Here is a 22,884-nt window from a genome sequence, read left to right as displayed (position 1 = left end):
TTACAATAAAACAAATAAAAACACAAAATGCATAATATAAACCAAAATTAAAATGCATAGCAACAGGGTATGATCTAACCTATCATCCATACAATCAGAAGACAGGCTCTAACCCATGCCCAGGGCCCAGGCTCAAGCGCAAAGACAGGTTTTCAAGGCCTTATGATCTAATCTCAGGGGGAGTGATGTTCCAAAGGATGGGTGCCAGGCAGAAAAGGCTCTCCTTCTGGGCCCCACCAGCCAACACTCCCTAGCTGACCCGGAGCATGCCTTTCCTGCCAGATCAAATATGTATAAAATTCTAGTTCCTTTAAATTCTGCTGATTCAGCTCTTAAAATATATACATTTGATAAGAAACATTAGAGGAGATACGACATATTAGTCAGTAGCTTGACTTTCTGGTTTTTGTTTTTCCTAACATTTTGTAGAATTTCCTGAACTTGTTTGAATTTGAATTATGGAATTGCTAGATTTTTTTCCCCATTAACTAAAAAAAAAATGTAGATTCAGACAAGGTGGTTTAGGCCTCTAAGTTCATCTCCTAGCTAAATGCAGGAATCCAAATTAAAGCATCTATGAGATGTGGCTGTCTATCCTCTGCCTATATATCCATAGATGAAAAGTTCACCCAAACTCTGGGTAGTTATTCTACTCCTTAACTGCTTTTAGAAATTTTTGTCAAACATTCAGTGGGAATCTGCATTCTTATAACTTAATCTTGTTATTGTTGTTATTGGTATTATTATTACTTAGTTCAATCTGGGCATGCCCAATTCCAAACGAACTCTGGGTGGCTCCCAATATAATAAGCACTAAAAACACAGTATTGGACTGTGTAATTGTATAAATTTATTTATTATTGTTCATGTTCTTTATCTTTGTCTTCTGTGTGAAGACTGAGTGGTAGTTCCCCGAACTTTTCATTTGCTCTTTTCCAGTCAAGTAGCTCTTCACCAGTTAAGTAGGATTTGTCAAAGCTAATAAAGATGTGGCCAGACTGTCAGTTAGTTTTTTAATTACACTCAAATGCAGTTCATTTTACTCTGGAGATTTAAAGTCAGATAGTATTCTCTAACAGTTTTTCTATCTATCTCAAGCTTCACTCTTGCCTCTTTATCCTTCATCTCACAATAACCTGGCAGAATACATATTTTCTTGCTGGAGAAGGCTAAACCAAAATTGGGGGGGGGGGGGTTTGAGGGAGACAGACTTGCATTCTGTTTGAAAGTTTTATGTAAGCCTTTTGTTTATTTTTCTATTCTGCTTTTGCTGTGGATTTTGAAGTGCTTATGTGTTTGTAAACTAATGTTTTCTTTTTAAAGAATAGAGAATATAAGATTGTTAATAAAGAAATTAACTTATTTTCATTAACACTGCAAAAATAATTCCCAAAGTTGCTTCAGTAATCTGATGATTCACAATGGAACAAAGACACTAGAAGTAATTAACTTTTTCCAAATACAAATAGCAGATGCTGTCAAAGAGTTAAATCTCCCCAGGCCTACCCTAACCTGACAAACTAGGTACTGTAGTGAGCACAGTCAAAGACCAGGAAAATCAAATGCTCAGGAACCAATCGTGAGTAGGAAAATGGCTCTTTCAGCGGGGCTTTTAGAAAGAAAAAGAATTAGCACAGTGACTATAGATACCTCATTCAATTACTAGTAGTAACCAAGAAGTCTGTTGTAATTGCAAAACTGAATAAAAAGCAGAGAATATGGAATAAAGGCCCTCATCATAAATGTGGCATGAGAGTTGCCATTAAGCTTTGGCAATAGCTCTATAAAAACACTATTTGTATAAACTAATTGCTAAGCAGAGAGGCACTGAAATCCCTCTGTTTGGTTCTAAATATGTCTGCTTAGCAATATGTTGTAGGTGGCATATTCAGGTATTGCCATGGATGAAATCCATATAACTTTTATAAATAGGTTTAATAATTTAAGACTTTTTGTGCACATTTTATACTTTCTTTTTCTGTGGATAATAATAATCTGGCAATCTCTACGGCGTTCTGGAAATTGGATCTTGAGGTTTTGATAAATAACGATTATAGAGTTGCAGAGGAGTGCTGAGGTTATTTCTGTGTTAACTTTGAAACTTAATGTTTTGTTTTGTTTTTTTATAGTTTGCCCAATTGGTGTCCATCTATAGAACCCTGGGACCAGAGAAGTTTCCTCTGATTGAACAAACCTTTTATCCAAATCATAAGGAAATGGTAAGAGCAAACAATAAACATAAATATCCATTCCTTCTACATGTGAGGGGGACAGCTATAATAATCCATGAGTTCATTTTATCTGTCTAATCATCCTCTTGTTTTATCTGTAGTGCCATTGGCTTTATGCAACAAAGATGTCTACTCATATGAAACACTTGCAACCCTGAAAATGGGGAAAAGATTTCTAATGTTTTTAAAGCTACAGATATTGAGATGAGAGATATTCTTTTTGGATGTACATTTAGTTTAGGCAGCTTAGATTAAATCTCAAACTGTGCTCTCTTTTTTTGGTGGATTGCATAATCTGTGTGAAGTTTTGACTTTAAAAATGCATTTGATTTAGATATTATTAACGAAAGGTTTCTGTACTTATAAACAATCCTGACATATTCGTCTTTCTCTTACCATCATTTCTCTTTCATTTTCAAGAATGCTAGGTACTATTTAATATATTAATTTAATATTAAAAGGCAAGTATTAGTTGACTGGCTTTTTATTTCTTCAAACCAAAGCCAAAATAGTGATTGAATGTATTGTTCCTGGAATACTATGTGATAAAGAAAGTAAATGTATTCATTTTATTTTGAAAAATAAACATATCCTATTTTTATTGATTGTGAGAAAAGAGAACCCAATGAAAGTGAAGTGCTGGTATGAAAGTTGAGTTAAAAAATCAGTTTGTTTTAATAACTAATCAAAACTGCCACATACAGAAACTCTCTGCAGTGTCAGAAATAATCACCTATAGTGAATGGGGAAAAATCTAATCCCAAGAGCTTGAGACATGAAAAAATGAAATGAAAATTTAGATCTGATCTGTCAGTTAAATCTAACCTCACAAACTAGGTAGTGGGTAGAGATAGTCAAAGCCCAAGAAAAGTTGTCATTTCTGTAGAAGTATGTAAGTATGTTCAGTGAGGATTTGAATTAGGTTGTTTCTTTCTTTTCTTGTGCACTACTAAGTAAGGTCTAATGTTCTCATTCCTCTATGCAAATTAGTAAAGTGAGTGTGAATCTTTAGCCTCTTATTTCATCCTTCAGGTTGGGCAGGAAGGGATTATTTATAATGTTCTGGTAGACTGTGTATTACATGGAATCATCTCCCATCTCAGAGGGAGAAAGCATTCGTTCATAGCAGACCAACATAGTGTGGTCAGTTTGGAATATTTATTCTGCATTTTCTCATGCATTTTCTGTTTAGTTGATGACCTTGATCAAGGAACTTTGTAATTCTGCTTCAGCAATACAGAATGTGTGCATATTAAGGTTTAAAGTTAAAAAGTTGTGAGAACTCTATCTCTCACACACCAGGATTAAGGGGAGTACACCAGATGAGATGCCTCTGGAAGATAAGTGGTAGCAGAGGGAACTACTAAATTGCTACCCAAAGCAGTTAGCAGTTACCTGTAGCAAGACCAGAGTGTGACAGCCCAGAAGCCTTCTGGAAATGAAGGTTGGAGACCCCCGACTTTCTTGCCTATGGACTCAACTCATACTGAAATAACCACTCTCATTTTGAAAGGATTTTAACGTTAGTAAAGCACATGTTTCTCCATTCTTGAAAGCAGGCAAAGGGACACCACTAACCTGCTCCTTAATAATTTAGTGGCAGAGATTATTTCTCTGGGGAAGAGTGGCTGATAGCTGTAGTTACTGAATAGGGTCTCCCCTGGAGTATTGGAGAACACAATAGGGAATCTATGTATTCATTGATTCAGTTTGTATGACTGCCCACTTATCGTGCAACTCTGCACAGTTAACAGCAAATTAAAAATAGTATCAAAACAGTTCAACAAAGATTAAAAATACATCACATACCATGACAGATAAGCATGCCTCCTGGATGCCAATAGATGCCAATGTTTAATAGGAGCATGCCCACAAATAGCTTGGCCCTGTGCTATGAAGGACTTGTAGGTGACAACTAGTACTTGAATTGTACCCAGAAGTCCATGGGAGCCAAGGCAGCTCACAAAATAGGGGTGTTACATAGGCATATCAAGGTATACTATCATTACTTGTGATGCCGCATTCTGGACCAGCTGTAGCTACCGAATGGTCATCAAAGGCAGCCCTCCTATATGTAGAGAGCATTGCAGTAGTCCAATTGATAGGTGGCCAAAGCATTAATGATCCTGAACAGGGCCTCCGCATCTAAAAATGGATGCAGTTGGTGCAAAGGCCCTCCTAACCACAGCTGCCACCTGCTCTTCAAGGAGGAGCTAAGAGTCTAGAGGACTCCCAAGCTTCGCACCACTTAGTGCTACCCCATCCAGAACTAATGATGGAAAGCCCTCATACAGGTGGTCCTAAAACCCATGGCTACTTGATTTTGCTGCAATCTTGGTAGACCTTAAGTCTGTTCCTCACTATCCAGACCTCCACAGCCTCCAAATACTAAGGGAAAAAAAAAAACCTTGGAGATACATAACAGTATGCAGACTATACCCAGGTGTGAAACCTGATTGGAAAGAGATTGTGGGAAGAAGGTTTTAGTGAACCCTACTCAAGGGAGCAAAAGGCCAGCCCACCACATCCCAGGCATGTACACATTTGTATGCATGCATCCGTGATATTACCACTCAGCTTCTTGATTTGAAAGGATACTCAAACTCTTCCAGTTTGAGGAAATATTGGAATCATGCAGTACAATTGCACTTGGGAAGTCTTGGAACATCAGATAGAAGAATAATCAGTTGCTGATTATGACGAATACGTATCTCATTCTTTTTCTTCGCTTATTCTCCTCCTCTTATTCTCCTCCTGTCAGGCCAAGTGCACTAACAGTAACAATAACCTCCAAACTTTTTCTCCCTGCAGTGAAAGGTTTAGGGTTGTTAAGCCTGTAAGTCTGTAAATTAAATTCCCTTCTGGTAACTACATGGACACATCTCTATTGTTTTCTTGCCAACGATATGGACACTTGTTTTCCATTGCCTTCTTCCAGGATGTTTTTTAACCTTCAAGACTAGTTTAGAGTCCTGGGATTTCCTGGTAATCTCCTATCAAGGTATGAACAAGGTTCAACTTTGCTTAGCCTTTTCAAGATCACCTAGATGCTGCCACCTGCTACACTGTACTTCCATTCAGTAATGAAACAAGTTCTACACTTCTTCCAGCCATGTGGTTGGAGATGGAGATGAGTATCATCCCCAAAGCAATCTGGGTATGTCCAAATCACATACAACTGCAATGACAATGACTTCCTCCCTCAGTACCAGAGTTAAAGAGAAATCTGTGACTGTTCATGCATACTAAAGCTTATCACACTGGTACTGGTACTAGGCTGGAGGAAATCACTACTGATTTCCCAGTCAGCTAGATAATAGGATGTTTCAGCATCTGGCAGTATTATTCTGAAAACCCAAATTCCCTATGAAGATGACTATATAGGGTTTGCTTCTTTCTCTGGTTAAGTATCATACTGATGGTTTCTCAAAAAGTACAGGAGAAATATAAGAAAAGCCATTTAAAGTTGTGCACAACAATATGCTCCTAATAAATAATTCTGCTTGTTCTGATGTTTACTAAATAAGAATTAAAAGTAGATGTTGGGTATCAAAGCACCTCTTAATTTAAGTTGTGTTGGAAAGACGGCTAGCTTTTTAGCATATATCTCATTGTCACATGGGCGTATACAGTATCTCTTTGTCAGATGAGGCTATAGTTAATAATTCCTAGTTAACAGCAAAACAGTGTATGTCCTTAAAATTCACATAGACAGACATCATCTATACTTTAATGGCTGGGTGGAAATAAATTAGCTTTTATTCTCTATGGTAATTGCTAAAGGATTTTGAGTTGCCCATACATTGCATTGAGAGGAAATTATTTTGACATTTTAACATTTCACTGTTCAGATTAGAAGTTCCTAGTTTTTGTTTATCCGTGACAAAGAGACTTGATACATGTTTACTCAGACTTAAATCCTGGGCATTCAGCAATAATTTCTGCTAGCAGTAGTGAGTGAATTAAAGTTTACAACCAGAAAAGATTATATCACAAACAAATTATATCATAAGATTAGCATTCTTTTATGAGTATCTTTTCAACATTAAAAATAAGGACATGAAATCCTGACTGGAAATCATTACTAATAGCACATGAAGTGAGATTCAGACCATGCCATTTCTTCAAGATATTTTTAAATGTATAATACGTTGAAAATGAGCTGGTATGCGCACTGTCTGGAAGCAGCATATATTCAAAAAAAAATTAGTGTTTGATCTCTTTAAACTGCATTGAAAGCAAAGTTTTAAATCAAACGTTAGCACTTTAATATAATAGTGCTTTTAGAAAGGTGACTCTTGGTGACTTCCCCTTTTTATTTAGGCTGTTCATTAATATTTTCTAAATGTATACAGAGGAAGAGAAAAATCTTTTCCCCATATTAACTATAGAGTGCAAACTTTGTTCTTATAGTAATAAAAGAAACAAAAAAGTCATTTCAAAGATAGAAAGTTCAAGCTCCAGATTTATTTTAAGATTAATTTCACAATACATTGTGTCTTTTTGAAACAGCTCTTAGAGTTTCAGTAGAAACTCAGTAGAGTTTCAGCTTTAATCATTTTTATCGAATTATTAAACTATTAACACTATTTAAATTTCTTATCTCTGAAAATGAACAAATGTTCTGCTACTGACTTGACACAGTTAATACTATACCTTGTTTTTTTTTACTGCTATCTTACATAGAGTGCACTTTTGTGCTTCTGGTCTTCATCTATAGGCTACTGTATGCATATTTTCAGTATATAATTAGCTACCATTAACTATATGTTATAACTTGGAGGAGATTTATTACAAATAAAGAGGCTTAAAAATGCCAGTCCTTCCTTTAAAAAAATTTAAAAGCTTGCAGTTGATTTTGTTTCTTCATGCAAACAGCAAGACTTGGTAATCAACTCCATCTCAAACCATCAAAGTATTTTTATTTTATTTTTTTCCACAAAAAGTATGTATTTCTATGGTTTGTATATTGTAGTCATATGTCCCAGTAGCGCAGCATCATAATTGTTTTATAACAGAATGACCAGTCTTAATTTTTGTTTTACAACATATCCCAATTCATTGGATTATAACATCTGCTTCTGATTATGGTAGATGTTATAGTTATGAACAAATCTTTCAATGCCATGATGAGACAAGTTGAGGCATACAAAGTAGCATACAGAGAAATGAAGTCAAACATTGCTGATGACATATACTAAAAGAAAAATTACCACATGCAAATGTGAGTAGATTAATTGGTACCGCTTCGGCGGGAAGGTAACGGTGTTCCGTGTCGTCATGCTGGCCACATGACCCGGAAGTGTCCCTAGGGACAACGCCGGCTCTAAGGCTTGGAAACGGAGATGAGCACCGCCCCCTAGAGTCGGACACGAGTGGACTTTACGTCAAGGGAAACCTTTACCTTTACCTTATGATCTTGGAAGAGCAAAAATTATCTTTCAGTTTTTTTACAGCTGCCTATTATATCTGATTTTTTAAAACTCTTTTGTCTTAGAATACTTTTTAAAAGAAAAAGGCTATACAAAAGAGCAATCTTTTTTAATTCGAAAGTACTGTTTTGGATTAAAACAGTATTATTTTAATCATTTCAAATTTTTTAACACGAATAGAAATTACAATTTGAATAAACCTTGCTTTTTTAAAAATAAATGTTCTTTCTTAGAAAACAGGAATGTTTCCACATAAATTTACAGAAATAACTGTAGAAAGCAGCTACTACCAGAAACAACATTTCTATATTTGTCTGGATGCCAGTTCTACATGTTCTGTGCTTTATGTGCACTGCACAGTTTGCTTTTGTTTCTAAGCAAGAGACAATTGCTGGAAGTTCAAAGGAGCATTAAGCAGGCAACATGGGACAGATTTAACTGGTCAGGTTCCCCCGCCCCAAATTATATCATTTATGGTTCAGTGCTATCAGCAAACTCTTTCTCTACAGGAGGACCACCACGATACCAACTGCAGGTTCCATCACTGCGTTTGATACAGGCATAATACTTTGCTTGATGTCCATAGGCCTTCTTCTCTGTCAGCCAATCAGTCCATAGGCATTCACTGGGTGTAGTGGTGCGACAGGGTACTGTATAGCAGGCAGAAATCTAAGTGCAGAAAATTACATGAGTTCCCAATTTTTCTTCTTTTAAATCACATGTGACCATGTGTAAACACTTATTCAGCATTTATCAGTGTAAAGGCACTTTAAAATTTGTAAATTGTTTGGAAAATCCACGTGTGCCTTGAGATGAGGCAAGGATAGAACTTTGGAGAATTATAAATACATGTATTCCAACCTAAGGGCATGATGAATTATTTCAACATAGAAATTTATATCAGTACAATATATTATTTCAAGGTCTTTTTCTGAATTAGTTGTACATAGGGACTATGGTTCTGTACCAAAACAACCTTTGTGCATCTAAAAGACTGTTATGTATCACCTTGATATCTACAATGTGCACATTAAGTGCAGAAAACCATCTTAGAGGCATGCACCATGCATCTTTCGGTGCTAGCCCTTCTTATTTTGATATTAAGGAAAGTGATGGTGTATGACTACAGTTGTCTGGTGAAAGTTTAAAAAAAAAACTACTTGGTAGTGTATGGCCTGCAGCAGAACAAGGGTAACATTAATTCCTGTATGAGTGGTGTAAACAAATTGTGTGGTTTCCATCATAAAACAATTAGAAATTATTTGAATTGAATTATACTTTCTGTAATCATTTAAATATGTCCAGATAATGTTATAGGTTTATTCATCCATTCCACTATAAAATCGAATCGAATTATCCATTCAGTCGTATCCAACTATAAAATACGTAAGGCCAAAAGTATATAGGCAGACAGGATGGCATAAGGTGACCTCCTTTGTATCTTTCATCTATGCCCATCTCATTTGTTTTCTGAATTGATAGGGAAGTTTCAAGGGATTGAAATCAAGAATACCTCTCTGCACAATTGGGGACCTACTCTATTAACTCTTAGTGCAGGTATATCTGGATCTTAAAATAAAGTTGGTGGTCATAAAAGACATTATAGGCAGGATCCTAAAATAGGTATTAATGACCACATGATCCAGTACATCCATTTGAGAAGCTAAATGGAGACATTAATTGTAACAATAAGTTCTCAACACAAGGATCATAAGGTATTAATAGCCTTTATACACTTAGAAATAGTGGTGTGCAAAACATCTAGAGGTTGAAAAGTTCTGACTTTAGAATATCCCATTCTGTCATTGGAACTTCTATTCTCAGCATTTTTGGAAGTGGTACCTTTGAAAACATTCAAAATAGACTGTTCTGACCTTAATTTTAAGGAAAAGTAAGCTGTTGCATCACTTTTGCTACATCTGAAGCATTTATAAATACTTATAGACTATAAATACTTTACACAGATATTTATACAGACCTCTGCAATTAGTGAACTTTGCAGGCATATCATATAAATATATTGATTTTCTAATAGTGATTAACTACTAAAGGGACATATTACACAGGTGAGAAAATCGTAGAAAAGATCAGTGAGATATATATAGAAAACAGTATTAGGTATTATGACATGGCTAGAAGGACTACCATCCCAAGACAGATTGCTATAGCATCTGGATGTACCATTTAGATGTGGTAGATTAAAGCTTATGCATTCTAACAAACCTGCCTTGTTCCACTTATCCTCCTTGTATTGCTGCACAACTAATATAGTAATAGTACTCCAAATGCATTTCAATCTAATAGATATACTTACTTTACAGTCACAGCCCATTTCATATCTCTGATTTAGATTTATCTTTTGAGATAAGGTAAGGTCATCCCATGGTTTAATAAAACTGCATAAATAAATAAGAAATCTTCCATCATCTGAAATTTGACCTGAAGTAGAGAAAATGTTGAAACAAGGGACTCAAACATTTTTAGTGCCAGAGACATAATCCACAGGCACTAAATCAATCAAACTCTCCAGCAGAATATATAATCTGTATAATCTCTAGGCCCGGGAAAGATGATTATGATTTAAATCTCTATGCCACCAACATTTACAAAGCTTACCCAATTTTCTTTTTTCTTTTTCTTTTCCCTGCAGTTCTTATATTATTGGGGGAGGGGAGAGAGAAAGTTTTATTTATTGTTTTAATTTATCCAAGGAGGTAGGTCTACACATCTTGTAAAATAATGGGCAGCAGCTATTTACATTTGCCATTATAGTTTGCATCTATATACTATACAAACACTCTCTCACAAACATACACACACAGATACACATACTAATAATTTTCTAGAAAATTTTATACTTTTAACAGAAATGTCACTGATGGCTATATAGCTCAAGTGTTGATTTTGTTAGTATGGACTTTAATATTTCACTTCAATATACTATACCTGTAAGGAGATACTGTTTCTTCTTGTTGGCTTCTAATTTTACCCCGCAGGCAGCTGAATCAAAAGGTGTAAAAGCATACTGAACATCTTTCACCTTTTCAAAACCTTTAAACATCTATTAGAAAAAAGAGATATTCTGTATAAGCCTGTATAAAACAGATTAACATAATGCTGTATTGTTGTAATATTAAAGTTTGCACTGGTTAGCTTCCAACTTTTTGCATTGTGTCTGCTACATCTCTGTACAATTGAGCATAGGGTGGTCAGAAATGTGAAGCTTGTCCAAAAATATGGAAGACAGTCTGCAGCAGTATAGTTACTATCTCTCTGTTATACACATACATACTCTAAGATGCATTGAGACATCTAAAACGTGCTCTGTCTTTATGACAGGAGCCTTCAGTGCTGATTTATTATTGTACACCTCTAATCTCCTATTTATTTATTTATTTTTATACTTTACATTTCGTCACAGCCCATCTCAACAAGAGCGACTCTGGGCGGTTTACAATAAAAATTGAGATATTCATAAACTGTATCTGTTGTTTTTCCAAGCGGGTTCTTTTATTATGGGAAACCTTTTCCTTCATCCGTCAAACAAATGTGACACAACAAGTACTGTGGATACCAATGAATGAATTACATTAGCACTGTGATTAGTAAGTAGCTGTTCCTTAGGTTTCAAAAATATTTCCCAAAATCCAGTGTTTTTTTCCTGTTGTCTAAATACATATAATTCTATAACATCTAATGCAAAAAAGAGAAACAAGTAAGTTACACAATGGTTTCTTGACTGAGATAATGAACTGGAAATGACTTTCAAAGCAAAGGCATTTCAGTGTATTGCTAAATAAAAGTAACAAGAAGCAGCAAACGACCTTCTAAAAATCAGCAGCTTGCTACCAGGATTCTCTTGAAATATCCAGGGATAACTAGCCATGCCATGATGTGTCTATAACTACAAAGATCAGAATTGTGCAAGCTATGGTATTCCCTGTAACCCTCTATGGAAGTGAAAGTTGGAGTTTGAAGAAGCAAAATAGGAAGATTATTGGTGTTTTTGAACTCTGGTGTTGGAGAAGATTCCTGAGAATTCAATGAACAGCCAAGGAAACCAACCAACAAACAAAAAAATGGATCATTGAACAAATCAACCCAGAGTTCTCACTCAAGGCACAAATGGTTTGGCTCAAGTTATCCTACTCAGACACATTATGTGAAGACCTAGTTCTCTGGAGAAGGCTCTAATGCTGGGAAAGGTGGAAGGAAAGAGAAGATGATGACGACCAGCAGGGAGCTGGATAGACTCAATTACAGTGGTGATGGGGGTGCGATTGGAAGAGCTGAAGGACCAGTTAGGGACAGATCACAGAGAAAATCTATGTGGTTTCAAAGAGTTGACAATGACTTGGTGGCATATAATCAATAACTGGCCATGAGAAAGAACTCTACAACGAGTGAAGTCGTTATTGTAAGGGAAGGCTTGTGGTCAGTAGCTTGATTTAAGTTAATTTTATTATTCAAAATAGTAATTCCTAACCAGGCATGGTAAATCATAATATTGAAGATTTTCTCACTGGTATCTTACCCATAGGATTATTTATTAATCATAATCACCACCTTACCCATAGGATATAATAATCACCATCTTACCCATAGGATTTGTCATGAGTAAGGATGACGAGCAGGGGGCTCCCATCCAGGCTGTAAAGCGCATGTGTAGTACTGAGGAATTAGGTATCCATTCAAAGAGACACAGATCGGGCCCGCCTTAGCCTTTGGGGTTTATCTGTCTGGGTTTTTCCCACACTTCTTCAGTTTGTTAGGATTTTCTGTTATGTAGCAGTAATAAAACACTAGAGACCTATTCCTTGTCTCAGCGTGGTTCCTGGCTGTTAGGACAGGATTATTTATTTATTTTAAAATACTGTTATATTTGACTTTCATCTTAGTTTCTAAAGTTAAAACCAGAGTGGATAGGGTAGGCATGTTCCAGGTCCCTTAAATATTGCCATCTTGTGCATCCTCAGGAGCATACCTTTTCCACTGCAGCCCCTGCCCTATGGAACACCCTCTCCCTGGAAATCCGACAGCCCCCCCCCCCTTTATCCTTCCAGAGAGCACTCAAGGCCTGGCTGTTCCTCCAGGTTCTGGGATAAGGTAAGGTCAGGCTGAAATGAGATGAGAATGGGCATCAGGGAAATACCACTGTGGCGCCAGATTTTTCTGCTTTTTAGGTTTATTGTTGTTGGATTTATGATTGTACATATTGTTTTATTGGTTGTAAGCCACCCAGAGTTGGTTTTAAGATGGGTGGCTATACAAATGTTATAAATAAATGTATAAATAACGTGATTTACAAACTGTAGGGGGGGGGGAAAGGAAAAATGTCCAAACAAAAATATTTTTAAAAATATAGGGACAAAATCCTTTCTGAAGAGGATTAAAGTCAGCACTTTGAATTGGGATCAGAAATTAAATGACAGGGCAGGTATTTCAAAACAGTTAATTAGTATTGTGTATACAAATTCATTTTAGGTAAGCTGCCGCTTTCTATAGTAAATTACATTTCCAAACTATCCTCATTATAGTTATTTAATTTGGAAGTCACAAAGCATGAATGGCGATGGCTATGTGTCTATCTTCCAGCAGCAAACATACAGTAGACCTCATACTGCCAAACTAATAAAAGCAAGTATGAGTTCCACCCACTATCACCTAGGAATTCAACTTGAATAGCTTTGATGGGGAAAAAATAATCCTTCTTCCAGTAAGGAAACACTATACAAGCAGGAATAACCTGTTTGTTTGTTTGTTTGTTTGTTTGTTTGTTTGTTTGTTGCAAATGGGAGTTGCACTTGGGGTAAAAAAAAATTAGTTACCAGGATTTCAGTAAACAGACAGTGATATAAACAGAGGGGAAAATGTGGAATATTGCACATTTTTCTTTCTGTGGGAGAAAAATTTCTCATTTCAAAAATGCATTAATCCCACCAAGAGTAGATGGTCATTGTAGTGTAAAAATTTAGTCTATTTGGTGGTATAATAATACCTTACATCCTACTTGAAATAATATTGAGAATTATTTAATTGTTTTAACATTTCTAAACTGTTGGGAAAGGTTGTGCTCCCAAGTGTTGCCTTATATTACCTCAACTCCGTAACAGAGTAAAACTATTCAGTATATTACACCCAAGTTCCCATCCTAAACGGCAGTGCAAAAAATGAAACAGCTAATAGCAGTCAGTTATAGTTAAGACTAGGAGAATCAATACTAGTTACTAAATGGGAAAAAACAGTATCCTTTCTCTAGCAAAAGTATACAGAACAGGTGGTGGCATACAGCCTGATGCAACCAATATATTTTTAAGGTCATTGGTCAATATTTTTGATTACATCATAGAACATCCTGGTAGGAAATCTGCCAGTGAGGCATAAAATAAACTTGATATTGTTTACAGATAAGAATTATTCCTTCTTTATCTCTTAACTTTATAGTTGGATATTAGATCTCTTAAAATAGACTATGCTTTTGTCTTTCTTGTAGACAACATTACTCATACATGAAAAATCCAAGACTCTTAAGGATTCTTCACATTTCTGCAATGCTGTAGTATTTTTCATGTAACACTAATTCTGTGGATATTGGAATGGCATCTTGTCTGCAAAACTAATGTCTGGAATTATTAAAGTTTTGTTTCTGGCACAAACATTTGTAATTAAATTTACAATGGTTGTTTTGTATTTGAATTTCAAATTCAAAATTATTTCTCCTGACTATGGATGAGATATTATTACTTTCTCCCTTAGCTACTAAATTCTTTTGTAGCCTATACAGTATATGTTGACTCAGAAATGAGTCCTTTAAGGGCCTAAAGGACAAGACAGGGTTTCCAATCTAGTTGAAGAGCAAATTGAGCCTTCCGCTGATTAGTTGACAGTCTTGCTGGATTTCTCTTGGCTTGTTTCCCCCTTGCTGCAGTTAAACATATTTTTTGCATATGGGTGCCATTTATTTGCAGCAGCACACAGCTCCGCAGGGACGCGGTGGCGCTGCGGGTTAAACTGCTGAGCTGCCGATCGGAAGGTCGGCGGTTCGAAACCGCGCGGCGGGGTGAGCTCCCGTTGCTAGTCCCAGCTCCTGCTCACCTAGCAGTTCGAAAACATGCAAATGTGAGTAGATCAATAGGTACCGCTTCGGCGGGAAGGTAACGGCGTTCCGTGTCGTCATGCTGGCCACATGACCCGGAAAATGTCTACGGACAACGCCGGCTCTAAGGCTTAGAAACGGAGATGAGCACCGCCCCCTAGAGTCGGACACGACTGGACTTTACGTCAAGGGAAAACCTTTACCTTTACCTTACACAGCTCTGCAGGAGCAACTGCATTTTGGTCCAGTAGTTTGCATAGGACAGTCCGTACAGGGACATCTAACTCCCAATTCCTGGTTGCAGAGCTGCAGGTCAGGATGAAGGGACCAAAATACAAATCACATCAGAGGATATGCTACTATAGTGAGCAGATAAGATGCTTTCAATTTGTTCTTTAAAAAGCTTTTTTGGGGAAGATATTTATTTTTTGATACAAAACTAAAGAGAGTGGGGAGAGGCACTCATTACTGGTTGGTAAGTGAGACAGCTTTGCTCACTGGCCATGAAGGGCACCTTCTGATTGGCTACTGGTTGTCATCAAGACTTGCATTACAAGAATGCCAGTACTGTCTTGATAGCTAAAATGGTGAGAAGAACCTGTTCAATTTTTCCTTTGTTTCACTTCTGAAATGGAAGACTTGCATGAGGACTATCCATTTGGACATGTCCTTATTCCTATTCAAGCATTGGATATAATGTCAGTAGAATGACACAGAGCATGTTTTAGTCTCTTACATATACAGTATATCCTTCCCTGCCATTTAACCTTCAAAACAGACAAGGGGCTTTAAATACCTTTATTTGTTTGATTTCATACCGGATCATTCTGTGAGTATGAACTGAATCCTCAATCACTTTTTCACTGCAAATTTTTGCACGAATCACTGTAAGGAAATGAAATGAAATAAAACATGAATGAACTTTATTGAAAAATTGCCTGAAAAATTGCCTGTTTTTTAAAAAAGGAAATAGTGATGTGAAAGTAATTATTTATTTTATTAAAATGATTTACATCCTGCCTTCCAGGATACAAATCCTACCAAATTAGCTTACATGCAACTGCTGTGATGATGAACAAACAAAAATAAATAATAGTTTTAAAAAGCTAAAAAGAACATCTTTCCACAGGACAGGTGGTAGTGATGGCCCTCTGAAGGAGGGAAGGAAATAAGAGTCCTACTATAGCTGGTTGCTGTGATGGTCTGTGCCAGCTCCCTTCCTCTCTTCTCAGGGACTCTTCCTACCAGCTGTCCTCAAAGATAACTTAATAAAAATGATACTATATGCAGGCAATGTTAAAATGGCTGAAGTAATAACTATTTAAGCCTAGTTTCCTTAATGCCAGCTTTTAAAACATAAATGTGAATTCTTTCACAAATAGTATTTACCTAGTGATATTAAATATTGTGCCATGTCACATGATTCTTCAACATTCAGTGCAACCCCTTTCATGGTATACTAACTGGAACAAATTTCTGTATGCCCAGATTCTGATTGCTAATGCCTTGAGAAGAACATTTTGCTTGTTCACCATTTAAACTACTAGTGTGATATAGGAAAGGAAGTGGGAAGTTAATCTCTCACAAGAATTGTTAAAACTTGAACGTTTCTTTATTAACTGATTCACTTGCCAAGGCAAGGAAATATATCAACTTTTTAAGTGCTCCAGATGGTGAAAGAAATTGAAGAACCATTGTGGATTTCCCCTCTATTGTACGGGCTGTTCCTAATATTTCTCTGGATTCAAATTCAATGTGAAATATTCAAATATTATTCAGAGATAATATTTCTATGGAACCTGAACTGTCCATCAGAAACTGGGGGGTCTTCCCAGCCTCCCTCCCCAATTTTAGAAATAAATTCATTAACAAAAGAGAGGGGGGGGAGCAAACCTAAACCACAGCATGAGAGAGAATACTATGTGTTTTAAACTTAAATTTTAATTTTAATTTAAACTTTATTCATCACTTTGAATGGAAAATGTAGAGTGTTTTGGTCCAAAACAGAATAACAGCTATGTGGCACTCATGAAGAACATACCAATCTCCACATACCTGGGTAACTGAAACTGTAGTGATGAAGGTGTGTAGTGATATGGGATCTCTCTTAAGCATTTTTATTTACTTACTGTCTATGCAGCTCTCTTATTTCAGCTAGAATCAAGCATCATTAGTACAATGAGTGTAGCCAGTTTGGAAACATCAGCTGTAAGAACTAGACAAATTAGCTAGCTGTCATTCTTTTAACTGTAAAATATTAGTCACCCAAGTTTGCTGACAATATATATAACAGGTTTTCTAATGAGCTCCAGAGCTTCAGAAGTCAAAACAGAATTGCTGACAAGGATTTTGACATTTTATGTATTTGGGTTGATGTCTTTGTGCTTCAAAGATACACACACACACACGTTCTTCCTACATCATTTCATGTCCTCAAAAGACCAAAATTTCTTTTTTGAATAAGAAAGATGCAGTTTTTTAGGTAGCAAATCCAGAGGGAGTCTGTGTGTGTGTGTGTGTGTGTGTAAACACACACATGCCTATTAGTTGATCTATTACGAACAAAGCACAAATTTCTTTATAACCTTGTAAATTGCTGCTTATTAGAGTCACAGTAACTGTGGGCAAATACCTTCTCAGAGCTTTATTTGGACCTAAGCCTTGAATTGTATTCTGTTATAGATATTTCCCAGGCAGAAGTCTGATAATCCTTATCAGACTATAATGAATTAAATTAATTAATTTTAAAAGAGCAGAAAAGTATTATTAAAGCATTTAAATGTATAAAAACATCAAGCAAAACAGCAGACTAAAAACCAAAGCTACTTATTTAGTATTGATGGCCTAAATTGCATGAATTCTTTGCTAAATAAATTTGAAGTATTGTCAGATCTTCCTTTTTCTTGCAATCTTTTGCTAAAGCCCTTTGATAAAAGTCTCATGTTGCTTCATTGTGTGCTTGCCTGTGGTCTGTTATATATCTGTGGTTTACTAGTCAGTTGATTTCCATGTTCTTTCTGTTGTTCTATTGCAATGATGGATGCAAGTCTTTAATAACTGACATATGTAAATGTTGAAACATCTTTTGGGAGAAATAACCACTTTTCTAATAATCCAATTTCCTGTAAGAGCCTGTTCAAGTTGTTCTTGCCAACCTTTCTTAACTTGCCTAATCCCACTGATGGCTGGCCACATCTTAACAGTTATAAAACCAAGAAAATGTTTATACAGAAAGCACATGGGTGAAGCATTTGAAATTTGGACTGTCTAAATTTTTTAAAAATGCTCAATTTTCGGTTTGAAAAAGTTGGCCTAAGTATGAAACAGGTTCTTCTGATCGTTGCTGGAAGAGTTTTGAAGTCTTAGTACTTCCCACCTGGCTGAAATAGCTCATTGAACAGAGAATTTTGAATTTGAGTTTGAAACATTCCATTTTGAAATATTTTGAATTTGAGATTTTGGCACAACTATAAGCGATATGCTTCACTGTAAACTGGAGAACCAAGCATACTATTCTCTGCTAGCTATTTGGCAGTCATGTGCTACATAAAGAGGGTTATTTTGGTAATCAGAGAGAGCTATATAGTTTTAGATTCAATTAGGAGGCAAATTATCCAGTCTTGTGAAAGTGGTTGTTTTCTGCTGCAAAAGAAAGAACTGGCTTCTCTAGTATGGCCCAATACGTTGACCTCCAGGGGCTTCTGACAATGGTGTTAATTTATTACCATTACTGACACTTTACATACCCAAACTACCATGCAAGGGATTACAAAATTAAATGTATTGATAAGCAATGTTAGCAGTTCATTTCTTGATGGAAGAGCAGCCAAGAGAATTTCCACTGGGCCATTATTTTCAAGCCTTTTGCCAGCAGTCTGGTGGCTATTCATAGGTTAGAGGGGGGGGAAAACAAAAAACAAGCAAACAAAAACCTTTCCTCCAAAATTGAACCATTAAACAGATCAGTGACAGGATGATATGTCAGAACAGTGCTGATTATGTTTAGGGGAGAACTATCATTAATGTTTAGAGAAAGAGCCACAGAAGGAAGTCCAGATTCAATCCTGGACATAGATTCTACAACCTTGGAGAAGCAGGCACTAATCCCCTTCTCTTAATAAACTTACAAAAATAGCTAAAGATATGATAAAAATGTTAACTGTTCATAACATAATTTTCAATAGTGACAGCATTAAATGGGACCAGTAAACTGTTACGTTACTCACTTTATGTCATCTGATTTTGATTTGCCATGCAATGAACTCAGATCAGATGTTTTATGATACAGGAAGAGGAATCCTGAAGAGATTAGGAATTATTAGTGGATTAATGGTTTGTTCTTCAATTAAATTATTTCTGAAAATTCAGCAGTATATACAGTGTATACAGCAGTATATACAGTATATACAGCAGTATATACAGTATATACAGCAGTATATACAGTATACAGTATATACCATTGTATGCCATTGACTTTGGTTTTCTGCACATTACAGTATATTTCCCCATAGGTATAAATGTAAGGAGCTGACCCAGAATTGGCAACCTGGCTTCACTATTTATATTCCACATGTTGCCAGCTAACCAGAAACAGTTGCCTAACATGTTTTTCTTCCTTTAACATAAGCTTTATTGCAGAAATTAATATTTTTACAGCAATAAAGCTACACCAAGGCACAGCAGCCAGACCCTTTTAAAAATTGACTCTGCACTTTAGAGTCCAATACAAAAACTGACTTCTGGAGTGTCTTGTGCTGGTGTTACAAACATGATGTTATATAATCACAGAGTATATACTTAATCTAAAAAGGTAAAGGTAAAGTCCAGTCGTGTCCGACTCTAGGGGGCGGTGCTCATCTCCGTCTCTAAGCCTTAGAGCCGGCGTTGTCCGTAGACATTTTCCGGGTCATGTGGCCAGCATGACGACTCGGAACGCCGTTACCTTCCCGCCGAAGCAGTACCTATTGATCTACTCACATTTGCATGTTTTCGAACTGCTAGGTGAGCAGGAGCTGGGACGAGCAACGGGAGCTCACCCCGCCGCGCAGTTTCGAACCGCCGACCTTCCGATCGGCAGCTCAGTGGTTTAACCCGCAGCGCCACCGCGTCCCCTATATACTTAATCTAGTTCATATATATCACGTGGTTTGGTAAACACAGCTTTTGTCTGTACTAGCTGTTGCTAACTTCCTTTATCTGAATTATGCAAGCTCAATATCAACAGAATATTTTGAGTGATAGGCTGCCTTGTCATAGATTTTTTGTTTTTGTTTTGAATACACAGAAGTGATTTTTTTCAATGAGTTTTAAAGGTATCTAAAGTATAATTGATTCCAGTGGAGACAGGCTTCAGCTGAAAGATGGTAGAAGGCTTGGGATATACTGCATATTCAGAGTATCATAATTCCCATTTCATGACATAGAAAACAGGCACAGCAAAAAATAGTGCTAATCACCTGGCTGAATTTGGTTCACTCCAGAAAGTTAAACAGGGTCACATCTTGTTGGTATTGAGATGGGAACCCACCTGCCCCCCAAAATAGGCTTTAGGCTAGACTGGGAAGTCGGGATAAAAAAAACAGATTGGCCAGCCACTTTGTCAAGGAAACTATATGGACGTGTCCATAAAACCACCAAGGATTTGTGCTATCTATGTTATATAGATTTTGATAGCCTTCGGATTGTGAAATGGGCAGAACTGAAGAACTAGAATAATCATTACTCTGTTTTTCTTGTTTTACTTCAACCAAGATCTACAGCAACCCTATCATATGACCTTCATAGAATATCCATTTGTAAATAGCTTCAGAAGGTAGTATATACAGTCATAAAAATCTGCAACTTTACTCTTCTCCAATCCTTTCTCATTCCTTTTTTAAGGGTCCACTGGAGTTGGGCAGCCAATACATTTAAATAAATAAAATAAATAAAAGTACATTCCATGACTAAATATTGAGGAAACTTAATAGAATTGACATTTGTGAATAATAACCTGAGCTTCTATTTAAGTGACAGTGACTATGTAGTTCACTACCAAAAGATCGAAAAATATATACAGATGGGAGCTGGCTCAATGTATTAAAGACTCCTGTCTAATTATTCCTGTCTACTTTATGATGAGTATTTTTGCATTTACCATAAAAAATAAAATGCCTGAAGGATGCTCTCTTATGTATCTGTTTTTGGTGTTCCCTTAAATATTATCCCCTAAATATTATGTACATTTCTGCAGCCTTGCCTCCCTTTTATTTCTTAGTGCCCCAAACCATGTTACCATCAACCACTGATTTCACTATTAGTACCTGCTATAGATTTGTTGTGTGTGATTACAGGTATAAAACATTTGTACTGTGTAATACAATGTTCTAGGTGTATAGCATAGATAAATACTGATAAGCTTTTGCTTCCCATAGGTATCCAACAGATTAAAAGCTAAGAGTCCTGAATAAAAAAATTATGTAGCTTAGATAGTGTTTTTAGTTTTAGTTTTTCATCTAAAGTACTATATAGTAATTTGTAGTTAATCTGCCCAAGATTAACTATTCATTTCATCTTAAGCCATCGAAACAATGGAGCTATGAATTTTAAAGTAAAGAAATGTAAATACAAACTTAACTTGAATCAGAAATTAGCTTTCTATAATTATTTCATATCAGATTGATGACAGTCACAAGCTGTGTCAATATATTTCATATTTCAGAAAAGTATTATATATCAGAAGAATGCATAGAATCACCTCACATTTTGTGAACTGTTTTTTTAATTATTTACAAGTTTTATAATTAAACTAAGCTATTTTTCTCTTATAATTTTTTATTTCTTGTCTAATTTAGGCCATTTCCTAAAAGCATTATTTAACACTGTCAGATTAGAAAACATTTTCTTGATGGATTTAGAGAGTTTAGAGTTTGTCATGGCTACGAAGATTTTGTCAACACGTGAAAGCAATTAATCAGTATGCAGAAGGTATTGCCTGTTCCATAAAATTGCTAATTTTGTGACATTTTAGAAACTCGTGTTCTACATTTACTGTTCAACTCTGAATAGGAGCTACATCTTGAATGGATAAAATGACAAAATGTCATGCATTCTTAGCATTCTCACATTATAAATCTTTAATATATTTGTAATGGTAAATAGTAATATGTAGATTGTATACTTGGCAGAAAAAAGGACATCTCTCTCCCTCTCCCTCTCCTTCTCTCTATATACAGACATATAAATCAACAAACTGCCATACCCAAGCAGAGAGAGAAAAAAAGAGACACAGAGAAAGTCTAGCATATGTTGCAAAAATATTCAACAGTGAAGTTTAAATCAGCTGAAAGGAGCTGGATACATCCTTGACTTAAGGCTGTTAAGAAGCAGATTATAAATGTAAATTTGTACTTTGTTCTAATTACGTGGCAATGTAACAAAAATAGTTACCATCTGCACAGCACACGCATAACCCCTATATATATTAATTGATATAATAAATGTTAGTAATATTCAGAGTTAGCTCAGGTACCTGTCATTCTACAGAATTCCAAAAATAATTTTAATAAAGCAAGTCCAATAAATTATTACAGATAAAGCTGAGAAACTGAGGATTTGAAAGCAAGTGCTTTTACATGCTTTTGAAATTCATTTTATCCTGGGAATCCAGGGTGGTGGTGTTTAAGCCTTTTCTTTTAGGATGCTAATTTCCATCCTCAGATATCAACCCTAGAGCATTGCAGGGATGTGAGCACAGAGCCGATCCTGTTTCTAAGCTGCTCTCCTAGTTGCCAGTAAAAAGCGTAGAGGATTCATGACTCACCTAAGGCAGAATGACAGATTTGCTGCTGTGGATGAGCAGCGGCACAGCTGCAAGCTTCAGTCAGTTCCTGAATGCTGACAGTTAGAAGGAGCGGCAGTGAAAATAGCAAGGTGCTGAACAGAGGAGTCATGCTGCTTGAAACACGACTGTTCTTTCGCAGTTCAGTTTTTGTCTAAATTTGCTAATGACGACCTGGTTTCCTCTTAGTGCAAGCTGCAGTTTAATTTCAGCAGACTAAACCTTCTTTGTGGGGGGAGAACAGCCTTCACAACCCAGCCTGAATGTATACTTATGTTAACTGACTTCTAAGATCCCTGACATGGG

At 36.2% G+C, this 22,884-nt stretch overlaps 2 protein-coding genes across 2 annotated transcripts in view; one reads left to right on the top strand and one right to left on the bottom strand.

Moving 5' to 3' along the window:
• SYN2 (synapsin II) overlaps positions 1-22,884 on the top strand; it is a 148,626-nt gene that overhangs the window by 75,112 nt on the left and 50,630 nt on the right. Inside the window, exon 5 of the mRNA XM_063291840.1 lies at positions 2,130-2,219. Within this exon, the coding sequence (XP_063147910.1) occupies positions 2,130-2,219 (90 nt within the window). The remainder of the gene's footprint in view (positions 1-2,129; positions 2,220-22,884) is intronic.
• TIMP4 (TIMP metallopeptidase inhibitor 4) lies at positions 7,832-22,690 on the bottom strand. The gene is made up of 5 exons (XM_063296436.1): positions 22,561-22,690; positions 15,556-15,644; positions 10,610-10,724; positions 9,978-10,102; positions 7,832-8,332 (listed from the first exon to the last, which is right to left on the bottom strand). Exons 1-5 carry the CDS (start codon positions 22,688-22,690, stop codon positions 8,135-8,137), a joined length of 657 nt encoding a protein of 218 aa, XP_063152506.1. The 3' UTR covers positions 7,832-8,134.

Source organism: Candoia aspera, chromosome 2, assembly GCF_035149785.1.
Source record: "Candoia aspera isolate rCanAsp1 chromosome 2, rCanAsp1.hap2, whole genome shotgun sequence".
In the NCBI taxonomy this organism is placed as follows: Eukaryota; Metazoa; Chordata; class Lepidosauria; order Squamata; family Boidae; genus Candoia; species Candoia aspera.
The sequence above is the reverse complement of the archived record's forward strand: the minus strand, read 5'-3'. Positions and strand labels throughout refer to the sequence as shown.